Genomic DNA, 13814 nt, shown 5'->3' with positions numbered 1-13814 from the left:
ACTTAAGTGTAAAATGGCAAATAAGTTTCATATGAGCTACTCTGGAACATGGCTCCTCCATTCTTCCACCTACATCTTTTTAGATCAAAATGTGAACCCCCTCTATCGCAGTGAGGGGATCCCATACACAAAGAGATTAGCATGGAACAACACACATCAGGAACATCTGGTTTCAATAGAGCTTTAAAATTATTTTTATTTCCCCAGAGCAGAAGTGAGAGCTACCTATAGAGATTAATGGAAAAAGCAAGCATTGGTAGCTAGCAGCAGTGTTCCCCCCACCCCCAAACAAAAGGTAACAGCAAATACAAGAGTTCCTGTGTTTAACTCAACTCTTTCTTTTGTGTGGACATTATTATTTAATTATTAAACGTTTACAACTGCACCACGTCTGCATGCAAGTGGCTTGGACATAAGGTTTTTCGTATGCAACTGAGCAGAGGACTGGGGCCAGGAGAAAGCCTGAGGAAACAATGTAAATAGATTTGAGCTTTGCTTCAACATTAGGATGTTTTGTAGGGAAGACCAAAACAGCCTCGGTCCCACCTCTGGCCGTGGATATTAACAGTGGACTACATATGCATTATCTCATCCTCAGCCCACCCCGACCCCGACATAGCGTATGCAATAAACCATTCAGCCCCCCAACTTGCAATAACAACAGTGGACTACATCGCAGGACTGCCTGTCCTGAGCCATGATTTCAGCCTACAATATGGGAATAAAGGGCTGCATTTGCACCGGCGAGGCTGTTCTTCAAATCTTTAAAAACTCCCCCGGCGCCTCCCGCGCCAAAAAAGGAGGGCTTTCCCCACACAAAAGTAGGCCTGCGTTAGAAAGCGAGCATCCACTCCTTTCTTTACCGCTACCTGTGGTTTCTAGATGCACGCACGCTGGTGCCCAAGCCCTGCAAAATTACAACCTCGGATTATTGCATTAATTCCTTCGGGGTACCTCTCAGTTCTGCCCCGGGGGGCGGCTGAGACATAAAAACGGCATTTCCAACACGAATTTATTTATTTTATTTTTATTTAATCGCCCCCCTGGCTGGTCACTCAGCCTCTCTGGGTGATGTACAACGAAAGAACAGTTCGGAACTCCCTGCCTAGACAAGGAGATGCGACCCTTGAAATGCTTCTTCTCTCGGCGGCCCCTTAGAAGAGGTCCGCCTAGTTTAAGGAGAAGCTGAGAAGACGCTGCTCCGTCTCCCCCCCGGCGCTGGTCCGAGCGGCCCAGCTAGCGCGCATGCGCGCCAACTCCAACCGCGGAGGCGTGCTGTCGCCTAGAGAGAGGGGAGGATCCGATCCCGTCTCCGGCAATTCTTCTCTGCGCGTGCGTGTGCCGTGCCCGACTTGCGCATGCTCAGCAACTCGAAAGGAAATGGCCGCTGAGCCTGCTGTTCCGGGTCGCGGGCTGGGCGTTCCGGCAAGTGGCCCGGGGTGTAAAGCGCCGGCCTGTGGGCAGCCCTGCTTGGGGTGAGCGGTAGTTCCGGCGTCCCGCTGAGGTCTCTCGCCTCGTCCGGTGTGGTGGTCGTGCGTGCGGCCTGCCTCGCGTGAAGTCGCCGTTTTTGTGGGTCTCCCTGGATTGTTGTTGTTCCGTTTTCCTTGGTTACAGGATTGTTGCGCCTGCCTGTGGCTCGGCGCTCTGGGCTCGCCCTCTCGTAATACCCCTTTGAGCCAGGAATCATCGTCTTCTCAGTGGGGAAATCTGGAAGTTCCGCGGGCGGGCGAGTCGCTCTTTCCCTCGCGTTTGAGTGACCGAGACTGTGCGACCTAGACCTGCCGGTGGCTTTGGGGGCATCGCGCCCCGTCACGTATGTTTCAGCTGGTGCCGTGCCGAAACTTTCGCTATCTCCCGCCTTTGGGGGGGCATTCTCGGGGGTGGGAAAACGAAATTCTTCCGGAATGCTTGGCGAGCGGTGGAGAATCTCGGTGAAATTCCCTGTGATAGGGAGGTTTGGCGCTTACCTTATGAGGAACTGCTGAGGGACGGGCGAGGTGTGTGTTCGTGTTCTTCCTTTGCGCAACTTGTCCCGGAGCCCCAGGCCTCCAGGGCTGCTGCATTTACAATCGGCAGCTAAGCTTCCTCCTAGGGGCTTTCCAGGAGACGGCAGAGCATTGGGGAACTGTCAGAAGTGTGCCTGAAAGACAAATAATTGGTTTAAGGCAACATCTTCTTTAAAAAGCGTTTTTAAAATGGTTGTGCCACTTCTCGGAGCTCTGCATGATGAATTTATTCGTGTGGGGGGGGGGCTCTTTAAATAGCCAGTGAATCCTAGCTTTCAAGGCTTCTTCCTGCTCTGCTGAAAAGGGAGTGTCCCCCATCCACCCAGGGAAGAAAAAAACCCTTGAAAGCAAAGATCGCACTGACAGACAATGTGAGAAAACAGAAGAACCAGGAAGGGGCTAAGGAACTGGGCATGTTTAGCCTTGAGAAGAGAAGACTGAGGGGAGCTATGATAGCGCTCTTCAAGTACTTGAAAGGTTGTCACAGAGAGGAAGGCCAGGATCTCTTCTTCATCATCCCAGAGTGCAGGACACGGAAGAATGGGCTCAAGTTACAGGAAGCCAGATTCCGGCTGAACATCAGGAAAAGCTTCCTGACTGTTAGAGCAATACGACAATGGAACCAATTCCCTAGGGAGGTGGTGGGCTCTCCCACACTGGAGGCATTCCAGATGAGGCTGGACAGCCATCTGTCAGGGATGCTCTGGCTTGGATTCCTGCATTGAGCAGGGGGTTGGACTCGATGGCCTTGTAGGACCCTTCCAACCCTACTATTCTATGATTCTAAGGATGGCAATTCTCCTCCAAAGCCTCAGTGTCCTTCTGCAAGAGCAAAGGGATGAGGGTGGGCAGAGTTGTCCATTGTACCCTCCATGTCTCTGCTTCTGCCAGCATGATCTTAGGAGCCCTTACTTTCCTGACATAGAAATAAACTCCACTGAAGTCAGTTTGGGTGGGGGGAGGAGGTTCCAGGTAAATGCATTGAAGATTGGGGATGTGGGAGGTTAAGGCTGCTACTCTTAGCAGACGTACAGTGTACTCCTCTGCAAACCTACTCAGAAGCCAGCCCCATTTGTTCAATGGCACTTACTCCCAGAAGAGTATAAGGTCATGTGTGTATATATAAAGTCACTCTCTGGGTCCTGCATTACAGTGCGATCCACAACTCAGTTCAGTCAAAGCCCCTCTTCTGAAGTTGATTTGCATCCTGTTGAAGTTAGACCTGACACTGTATCCTAAACTCTCTGAGGACTGGAGCAGTAAAGAAACACTGCTTGTTGAAAAAGACAAGAAGCCCCTGTGCCCTTAACAACAACAAAAAATAGCTCTTGCGCAGGTTTAGATTGCACTACTCCAGCATAGTGAAATTTCTATTTAAAAACAACTACAACAAAAGCAGTGATAGGCTGTAGTTCTCTTACTGGCTTTACAGCCACGTTTCTGTATGTACTTACTCAGAAATAAACATTGCTGTGTTCAGTGGGATCTTGAAGAAGCCCTGGGGATATTTAACTGATTTAGAGCACAGGTCTGTGCATGTCTACTCAAAAGTAAGTCCTACATAGTTCAATGGGACTTACTTTCAGGTAAGTGTGTATAAGATTGCAGTCTCAACTACACACATAGTCAAAATCACTTCTTGATCTGATGGTTTCCAGAGCAATGGGGCAGAGAGCTTCCAGAAAAATGGCCAGAGTGGGGGTGAAGCCAACCCCCCACTCTGTTGCCCTAATGGTTCTTGGTGGGGCGGGGGAGGGAGTGGGCTCCACCTCATACAAACATATAATGGATGAATGTAAGTCATCTTGCCTAGTATGTTTATTCCTCATTTTGTCATTCACTGAGCATGTACAGCATGTGCTTCTTATTCAAACAAATTTATTTATTGCATTTATATCGCGTCTTTTTTCCTCTTGCAAGGAACCCAAGGCGGCTTACGTTCTCCTCCTCCTCTCCATTTTATTCTCACAACAATAACCCTGTGAGGTAGGCTGGGCTGAGAGTCTGTGACTGGCCCAAAGTCACCCAGTGAGCTTCCATGGCCGTGTGGGGAATAGAACCCGGATCTCCCGGCACCCAGTCCAACACTCTCACCACTATACCATGCTGGCTTGCTAATCTTTCCCTTCATGCTACATTCTTATTTACAATTCTCCCCCATTCCAGACATTTTCTATGAGGCCCCTTCCCCCTCAAGCTGTTCTGAAGGCATTTAACAGGGCATTTGGAAATGAGCTGGATATAGAAATACAAAGCTGAGCTTGGGGCAATGTGGGGTACTGACAGTTGTAGGATTCCTCAGGAAACCATGATGTAGCATGGGTTCACGTGTTGTCTGAATCCAGTGCACGGTGATGGTGGCTGTTCCCACCCTACAACCTCTAATGCGAGTCGTGGGTTGTAGGGTAGGTATAAAGCTTGCGCTGCACGCTGCATTTGAACAACATGCCAACCTGTACTGCATTGCAGGGAACTATGTAAATGTGCACAGCATGCAGAGAAGCCATGACTTCTTCTACTGACGATTGTCTGAACCCAGTCACATTCTGCTATGGGGCATGTTTGTATTTCTACTGTTTTGTTTCAGTCTTGTGTCCTGAAAACATACGTAATGCTTGCTAATCTTTAGAGTGGCAGTGAGCAATAACATCTAGCTATGTATGACTCACTGAAACTTGTAACTAAATACACTCATTGCCTAGAAAGTGCTCTTCCTCCTCTATGCAAGCATGCATTTTGTCAGTATGAGTAGTGCCTTGGAAGCATTAATCTTTCCTATAAAATACTGGCACAGGGAACAGGTCACGCAAACTGTCACATGCTCTCTTGTCAGCTAGTTATCATCCTCTTTTGTTCAGTTGGTCTCTCACTTAAAAATAAAAACAATTTGACTATGTACACAGCTGTCTGTATACAGGTTTTCCATTCTTAAAATGCGTTGACAACCCAAAATGTGAAATACAACAAGGGGTACCGAGACACATACAATCTGATTTTTAATGATTTTTCAGTAGAGAGGTATTATATTAAGAGGGCATTTTCTTCCCCTATTTGTGGGGAAATGTGTTTATCTAATTAGTTTCACTCCTGTTCTTTGCAGGCACTTAATGGCATAGTGTCTCATCCTCTACGCTTTTGGTGCTCATAATTTTTTTTTGCTCTATTCTGTTGCTTAATCTATAGGAATGTTTGGGGTGTGATGTATCTTGCTTTAGCGCGTGGCAATGGATCTGAGAATATTTAATTCCCTTCCTAAGCAGGGCATCCTCTGATGTTAACTTATTTTTCATAACATTAGTCACTAGAAATTATCAGCTTATTTTTAAGAAGTGGCTTCTTAGGACGTCACAACTTTAAATTTAGTGAACTACCTTCTAGACCAGGGGTGGGCAACTTGTGGTCCTCTAGATGTTTTGTCAAAAAAACAGGAGAGAAGATATTCCCAGGTGCCTGAAAATGCCTGAATAAGCCCAACACATTTCAGGAAGATTTCTTTTCTCGGGGGGCCACTTATCTTTCTCCTCATATATTTTGAGAAATCTTACTAACACTTCATGTTTTGAATTACTTGTGAGGCCAATGATGATGGGTAATGGGAGTTGTAGGCCAAGAGATCTGTTGCCCACCCCTATTCTAGGTGAAGAACAAGTACAGTATTTCTTTGGGGAAAACGCTTATTTGCATGTATGGCAAGCATGCTTTGGTCAGACTAATGCTCGTTATTTTTTCTATTTCAGGTAATGTCATGAAGTGTGATGTTTCTTTTTAAGAAAGGATTCCTGGAGGGAAAGAACTTATGGACAGCCTCAGTAATTATAAGTAATGTCAGTTCGGTTGCATTTTGATACATGTGTGTATTTAGTAATTAGTACAAAATGTCTTTGGGGTAAACAGAGGACCAGGCAACTGTACTACTTGCATAGACCTAAACGTTTTTGGAGGATAAGTCATGCTATTCCTCTTAGAGTATTACACACAAGCAAACCATATTGTAAATGGACCAGAGACAAAACACTGTGGTATAACAAGTATCTCTATTGTTGTGACTTTATCCTTTACAAAGTTTCTGAACTTAGCACTTGTAAGGAATTGACAAAAACAAACAGTCGCATGTCACGATTTAAGAACACTTTAGAATCTGTCTCAAAAGCTGTGTCTGGTACTCACAGTGAACTGATTTCACGGATAGCTTGGCTAAAGCCACATTCTGGTATATTGAATAAATCAGTCGAAAATAATGGGAAGGAAAATAGTTTTCTTATAAACCCAGAAAATGACAGGCAAGCCACAAACAACAGAAGTCAGGAAGGCCGTGACAATGGCTTAGATGACAAGAATCCTGTGTCTGCAGGTGGAGCCTTGAGTCCTAGTGGTACTAGCCAATGTTCTTTGAAAGATCTTGCAGATCTCAAGAATAGTCTTTTTCATGTTAGCTATTTTGCTACAAACTTTGGGGAAACCTACAACTTTCTAGCCAGTCACATCAACTGGTACTTTGGCACTGGTGGTATGGATCAAGAGAAAAAGGGGAATGCTTTCCCACCTAAGCCACAGAATCAAGGAGGAGAAACACTTGATTCAACAGAAGATGACATATTAAGTAACGAAAACCGGATGAATGCAGTATCTGCTTTAATACCTTCAGCACAGTCTCCAGATGCTGAAAAGGCCAGTGCCAGTTCTACGGCTTCCAGCAAAAAAAGCATTGCAAGTTTTCTTTCTTACCCTAGTAATAGTGTACAGGCCTTTGTGGATAGTTATATTGGTGGCCTAATGCCCAAGTTACGGTCTGATACAAAATCTGCCTTGCAAGAAAAGAGCAAAGTACAAGAACATGAGATGTTGAAAGATGATAAGGAAACTAAACGTGCGGAAGAGAAAGAAAAGAGATTGTCTCTTCAAAGGGAAAAGGCAAGTATTTTTTTTAACTATCACCTTATTAAGTTGTTTCATTGGGAGGGAAAAACTCAAAGATAGACATGAGAAAAAACTATCCAGTTCCACAGTTGGGCGATACCTTCATTAGGATCATCCAAAATGCCACAGAGTGCAAGGTTGTGAGTTCTCCAGAACTCATCAGGCTAGGTGGTACTAAAAGCAGGGGGTGGGTTGAAAAAACCAAAGAAGTACAAAGTTCAGGCCAGATGTTGTGGCTATGTCATTAGGGGGCAGATACAGATTAGCAAGGTTGCATCTAATGGAAGCAAATTGCAAACCCCCCACCCCCCAATGGTTTTAAGGGGGAGTCATTTTACCCAGTGTAGAGACTATTTAAAGTTGCAAAACTTCAGTCACAGTTGTATGGAAATGCTTATGGTAAAGTACACATAGAGATGCGTGATTTATTGTGAGATCTTACAATAAAGTAAGAACTGATTATAATTTTTATGAAGTGGTTTTCTATTTAATGTAGTTTGGTGCAGCATTTCAGTCAAGTCCACAAAAGGTGCTGCCCATGCATACCTAACACAAGTCAGTGGTGGCACATCAATAGACTGGGGGCTGAAGATGATCCATTACCATCTAACATATAAAGCCAGCCCTACCTGCTTACTTGGAGGTAGTCTTTAGTCACCACAGATAAGTGCTGATCATAAACCTGAATAATATTGACCTTCAGGGCTGTTGTAAAATGTAATGTGGAATAATATCTGAAATCTGAACATTAATACACATAGTGTGTATATACTTAGATGTTAAACACTATAAAGTGCTGTATAAATACAATGGGTTGTATCCAGTGTTGTCTTTCTGCTGATGGAAACTGTTCCTTCAGTGGAACCAGGAGGGGGCAATTTCCCTCTTCCCCCCCGCTCCGTCATGTGCCCTCAAAATGTGTTCCAGAAGTCTAGAAAAACCCTCCAGAGCAGATTTTCGGGTGACAGGAGGAGAGAGAAAAAGCTATTTGTTTTTTAAATACATTTTTTTAATGAAATTCAGAGACGAATCCTGTGGTCATGGAGAGTGTTCCAGGGACCACAGGATTTTTCAGAGAGTTCCCTCTGAAGCCATAGACACTGCTGCAGCCTTAGAAGACGACTCTGGAATCCAAACCTGCCCTCTTTCCTTACTCCTTGCAGCCGCAGCAGAAAGAACTGCGGCGCCTGCATTTTGAGGTTGCAAAAGCAGCTTTAGAGAGGTCTGAAAGGGGGTGTTGCAGTGGGCAGGGAGCAGAGATGCCAGGATACAAGAAATCCTGTGGCCTCAACTACTACTCTCAAGCCTAAATTACAAAAAGGAGAACAGAGGTGAAAATTTCCTCCTATCTGGTAGGGCATTGGATACTTGGAAGCCTCCAAGATCAGAGGCTTCCATCTAACAAGGGTGCATCCCATGGGATAATGCCTTAAGTGGAGTAGGCTTATTTTTGGAGCAAAAAAACAAGAAGTCTTCTAGTTCCTTAAAGATTAAGGCTGAAATCCTATACACACTTACCTGGGAGTAATCACGGTTAAAGTCAATAGAACTGACTTCCGAGTAGACAGTATAGTGTGGCAAAAGCTTTTATGAGCTAGAGCTCAGTTCATCAGATGCTCAAATTGGTTATCTAATTGGCTAGGTATTTATATGTCACTCATACAGAGAAGAAAAGGACTAAGTGAGCCCATGAAAAGCTTATGTCAGAATCAATTTGTTACTTTAAGGTGATGCAAGGCCCCTTGATATTTATGAAATGTTTAATAAAAATTATTTTCTTAGATTATTGCAAAGGTGAGTATAGATAACAGAACCCGGGCTTTGGCTCAAGCATTAAGAAGATCATCTAACAGAAGAGTCTGTATCAACAGAGTTGAAGAATTGATGTACCATCTGTTGGAATTTCCAGACAGCAGAGGAGTTGCTATTAAGGTACAAATCAGTTCCATCACCTGACCATGAATAGGGAATAGAATCACAGTTGTGCAAAAAATTGGCCTAGCACAGGAAATAATTGGGAATATTGCACCTTACGCATACAGTTATATCCAAAAGCCAAGCATATATGCCACTTGATATCAAGACATGAGTCCACAAGGATCAGTGGCTTTTATATCAGGGATGGGTAACCTGTAGCCTATTTCCTCTTTGCTTGCCAAGGGCCATATGTAATCAGTCCATTGCCTGGCAATCCACTGCATGGGTTGGAAGGTGGAAGAAGAGATAGACCATGAAGGTGTCCCCATCCACTTTTCACTCTGGCCCCACCAGCTGCTGTCTTCAGCCCCACCCAATGCCAGTTTGTAGCCACCAACAGATTACCCTGGAGGAAATGCAGCCTTTGACATAAAAAATTGTTCCTCACCATATTGGTTCCTCACCAATAAATATATCTGCTGCAGAACCAGCAGCATTACATTATATTTCAAGAGCATATGACTGTGATATATAGTAGACTCATGGGCTATCTGGAGATCACCATTTTCATTTCTGTCTGATAATAGGGTCTGAGCTATATACTGTTATAGCTACTACACATGTAGTAATCTTTCATTATTGATCTGCAGCTTGAAGAACTATCTGTATTTATATTTTGTGTAAGCGAGAGATTTCTAACAGCATGATCCTGAACATGTTTACTCAGAAGAGAGTCCAACTGATTTCAGTGGGATTTGTTTCCTGAAAAATGTGCTTAGGATTTTAGACCAAGACCCGATTCACACGTTATTTAACCCAGGAATTGCCCATGCTGTGTTGTTGGGTTAGCTTTGGGTTGTTTAACCTGTAAACTACCCAGAGTTCCTGGGATTGGACATCACAATAACAAACGAGGAATATTTTGATTGAAAGCAGAAGAGATGAGCATGTGGGAGCCAGTTTGCTCGCTCCCACTCAGCCACGTCAATTTCTGGGTTAAATAATGTTATGTGCAAACTGTGTCAAAGTATAGTACATGTGAGAGAAGTTTTAATAACATCAGTACTTTCATTTTAATACAAGCATATCTGTTGTATCTAATAGTTTCCATTGTAGTTTATAGTAGGAATAATTAACTAAATTACTGCTTTTTGTTGCATTTAAAATATTTATTTTGTTTTCTAGGAAAAAGTCATTCCATGCTTGTTGCGGCTAAGACAGGCAAATGATGAAGCTCTCCAGGCTGCTGCTAGAGCGGCTTTGGCTGTACTTGGATATGCAGACCCTGTAAAAGGGTGGGGCATTCGAGTTCTCACTATTGATGGTGGGGGAACAAGGTATTTTTTCTTTCAAATATTTTTATCCCACTCTTCAGCTGAAAAGGTTTCCAGAGTGTCTTAGATAAGGTAGGGCTTAGAAAGTGTTAAATCTATGACCAGAGCTAAATTGAGATGATGGTGGGATGTTTTTAACATCTTATTTTATTAACTTCTACCCCACCCTTCAAACAAAAAGTTTTTCATGATGGCTGACAGAGGTAGGCCTCTCCTTACGAAACATAAGTTAAGAAAAATATAATGCAACTCTTGAAAAATATAATGCAACTCTTGGAGATTAAAAACAGAACTGTGCATGTTTCAGTATGTCACATTGGTATGCTTACATTTATGCCTTTGGGCTGTAATAGGGCTCCATCCTTTTAGAAAAGCACTGGAGAGTGTCATAGAAAATTCTTAAGCTAAGGGTAGGGTTGTATGTCATGATAAACCAAGGTTTGTCATTATTTGAACAAACGGTGTGTATGAGCTTCCTAGCGTAGGTGGCTGCAGGGATGCTGTGAGTTGTGGGGGGGGGGGGGTTCTGTTCAAACATACATAGGATTACACCCCTAATTGCTTTGTGTGTTCCCATCTCCTGTAGAAACCTGAACTGTTATTACATTTGAACTAGCACAGTATATTTTGCTCTTGGAAATCATCCAAATGGATTGCATCCTGCTTTGCAATCATAATTTGGAGGGCTTGTGCAAATACGGTTTGGGAAATTCAAATTAGATTTGGTTGTTGTTGTTTATTCGGTCAGTCGCTTCCGACTCCTCGTGACTTCATGGACCAGCCCACGCCAGAGCTTTCTGTCGGCCGTCGCCACCCCCAGCATCCCCAAGGTCGAGTCCGTCAACCTCCAGAATATCGTCCATCCATCTTGCCCTTGGTCGGCCCCTCTTCCTTTTGCCTTCCACTTTCCCTAGTATCAGCATCTTCTCCAGGGTATCCTGTCTTCTCATGATGTGGCCAAAGTACTTCAGTTTTGCCTTTAATATCATTCCCTCAAGTGAGCAGTCTGGCTTTATTTCCTGGAGTATGGACTGGTTTGATCTTCTTGCAGTCCAAGGCACTCTCAGAATTTTCCTCCAACACCACAGTTCAAAAGCATCTATCTTCCATCGCTCAGCCTTCCTTATGGTCCAGCTCTCGCAGCCATAGGTTACTACGGGGAATACCATTGCTTTAACTATGCGGACTTCGTTGTCAGTGTGATGTCTCTGCTCTTAACTATTTTATCAAGATTTGTCATTGCTGTCCTCCCAAGAAGTAAATGTCTTCTGATTTCCTGGCTGCAGTCAGCGTCTGCAGTAATCTTTACGCCTAGAAAGCCAACGTCTGTCACTGCCTCCACGTTTTCTCCCTCTATTTGCCAGTTATCCATCAAGCTGGTTGCCATAATCTTGGTTTTTTTGAGGTTTAACTGCAACCCAGCTTTTGCACTTTCTTCTTTCACCTTCGTCATGAGGTTCCTCAGCTCCTCCTCGCTTTCAGCCATCCAAGTGGTATCATCTGCATATCTGAGATTGTTAATGTTTCTTCCAGCGATTTTAACTCCAGCCTTGGCTTCATGAAGCTCAGCACATCGCATGATGTGTTCTGCATACAGGTTGAATAGGTAGGGTGAGAGTATACAACCCTGCCGTACTCCTTGCCCAATCTTAAACCAGTCCGTTGTTCCGTGGTCTGTTCTTACCGTTGCTACTTGGTCATTATACAGATTCCTCAGGAGGTAGACCAGATGACTTGGTATCCCTATCCCACCAAGAACTTGCCACAATTTGTTATGATCCACACAGTCAAAGGCTTTAGAATAGTCAATAAAATAGAAATAGATGTTTTTCTGAAACTCTCTGGCTTTCTCCATTATCCAGCAGATATTGGCAATTTGGTCTCTAGTTCCTCCTCTGCCTTTTCTAAACCCAGCTTGTACATCTGGCAGTTCTCGTTCCATGAATTGCTGGAGTCTACCTTGCAAGATCTTGAGCATTACCTTACTGGCATATGAAATAAGTGCCACTGTTCGATAGTTTGAACATTCTTCGGTGCTTCCCATTTTTGGTATGGGGATATAGGTTGATTTTTTCCAATCTGTTGGCCATTCTTGTGTTTTCCAAATTTGCTGGCATATGGCATGCATCACCTTGACAGCATCATCTTGCAAGATTTTAAACAGTTCAGCTGGGATACTGTCATCTCCTGCTGCCTTGTTATTAGCAATGCTTCTTAAGGCCCATTCAACCTCACTCTTCAAGATGTCTGGCTCTAGCTCACTGACCACACCGTCAAATCTATCCGTGATATTATTATCCTTCATATACAGATCTTCCGTATATTCTTGCCACCTTTTCTTGATCTCTTCTGCTTCTGTTAGGTCCTTGCTGTCTTTGTTTTTGATCATACCCATTTTTGCCTGGAATTTACCTCCGATGTTTCTAATTTTCTGGAAGAGGTCTCTTGTCCTTCCTATTCTATGATCTTCTTCCACTTCCGCGCATTGCTTGTTTAAAAATAATTCCTTATCTCTTCTGGCTAACCTCTGGAATTTTGCATTGAATTGGGCATATCTCCCCCTATCACTGTTGCCTTTTGCTTTCCTTCTTTCTTGGGCTGCTTCCAGTGTCTCAGCAGACAGCCATCTTGCCTGCTTTGTTTTCTTTTTCTTTGGGACGTTTTTTGTTGCCGCCTCCTGAACAGTGTTGCGAACTTCTGTCCATAGTTCTTCCGGGACCCTATCTGCGAAATCTAGTCCCTTAAATCTATTCTTCACCTCCGCTGCATATTCATGAGGAATATTAGTGATCGCATATCTAACTGATCTGTGGGTCTTCCCTATTCTCTTTAGTCTGATTCTAAATTGTGCAATAAGAAGTTCATGATCTGAACTACAATCAGCTCCAGGTCTTGTTTTTACCGACTGCATAGATGTCCGCCACCTTTGGCTACAAAGGATGTAGTCAATCTGATTTTGGTGTCGACCGTCTGGTGAAGTCCATGTATAAAGTCATCTCTTAGGTTGTTGGAAGAGAGTGTTTGTTATGCACAGTGAGTTGTCTTGGCAAAATTCTATCAGCCTATGTCCCGCTTCATTTCGTTCTCCCAGACCATGCTTGCCTGTAATTCCAGGTGTCATTTGACTACCCACCTTAGCATTCCAGTCTCTTGTAATGAAAATAACATTTTTTTGGTGTACTATCCAGTAGGTGCTGCAGATCCTCATAGAACTGATCTACTTCTGCTTCTTCAGCATCTGTGGTTGGGGCGTATATTTGGATCACTGTGATGTTAAATGGCTTACCCTGAATTCGAATTGAGATCATTCTGTCATTTTTTGGATTGTATCCAAGCACTGCTTTAGCCACTTTATTATTAATTATGAAGGCTACTCCATTTCTTTTGTGGTCCTCTTGTCCACAGTAGTAGATCTGGTGGTCATTTGATGTGAAGTGGCCCATTCCAGTCCATTTCAGTTCACTGACACCCAAAATGTCTATATTTAATCTTGACATCTCCCCAATAACCACATCCAATTTGCCCTGGCTCATAGATCTTACATTCCAGGTTCCTATGGTGTGTTGATCTTTAGAACATCGGATTCGTCGTTCACCACCAGCACCATCGGCTGCTAGCCGTCCTTTCGGCTTTGAGCTAG

The 13814-nt window shown here is 43.8% G+C and overlaps 1 protein-coding gene across 4 annotated transcripts in view; it reads left to right on the top strand.

The window, feature by feature from the left end:
• The first annotated feature begins 1349 nt into the window (after positions 1-1349).
• The window catches only part of PNPLA8 (patatin like domain 8, phospholipase A2), a 48962-nt gene continuing 36497 nt past the window's right edge, over positions 1350-13814 (top strand). Inside the window, exons 1-4 of one of the 4 annotated variants that reach the window (XM_084810747.1) lie at positions 1350-1475; positions 5744-6917; positions 8706-8855; positions 10026-10177. In XM_084810747.1, coding sequence (XP_084666873.1) covers positions 5829-6917; positions 8706-8855; positions 10026-10177 — 1391 coding nt within the window. In that variant the 5' untranslated portion in view covers positions 1350-1475; positions 5744-5828. Of the gene's footprint in view, positions 1998-5743; positions 6918-8705; positions 8856-10025; positions 10178-13814 lie in introns of all 4 variants that reach the window. The other 3 variants (XM_084810749.1, XM_084810750.1, XM_084810748.1) reach the window with 3 other exon arrangements.

This window comes from Heloderma suspectum, chromosome 7, assembly GCF_057233095.1.
Source record: "Heloderma suspectum isolate Gila_16-S chromosome 7, 16-S_ref, whole genome shotgun sequence".
Taxonomy (NCBI): domain Eukaryota; kingdom Metazoa; phylum Chordata; class Lepidosauria; order Squamata; family Helodermatidae; genus Heloderma; species Heloderma suspectum.
The sequence above is the reverse complement of the archived record's forward strand: the minus strand, read 5'-3'. Positions and strand labels throughout refer to the sequence as shown.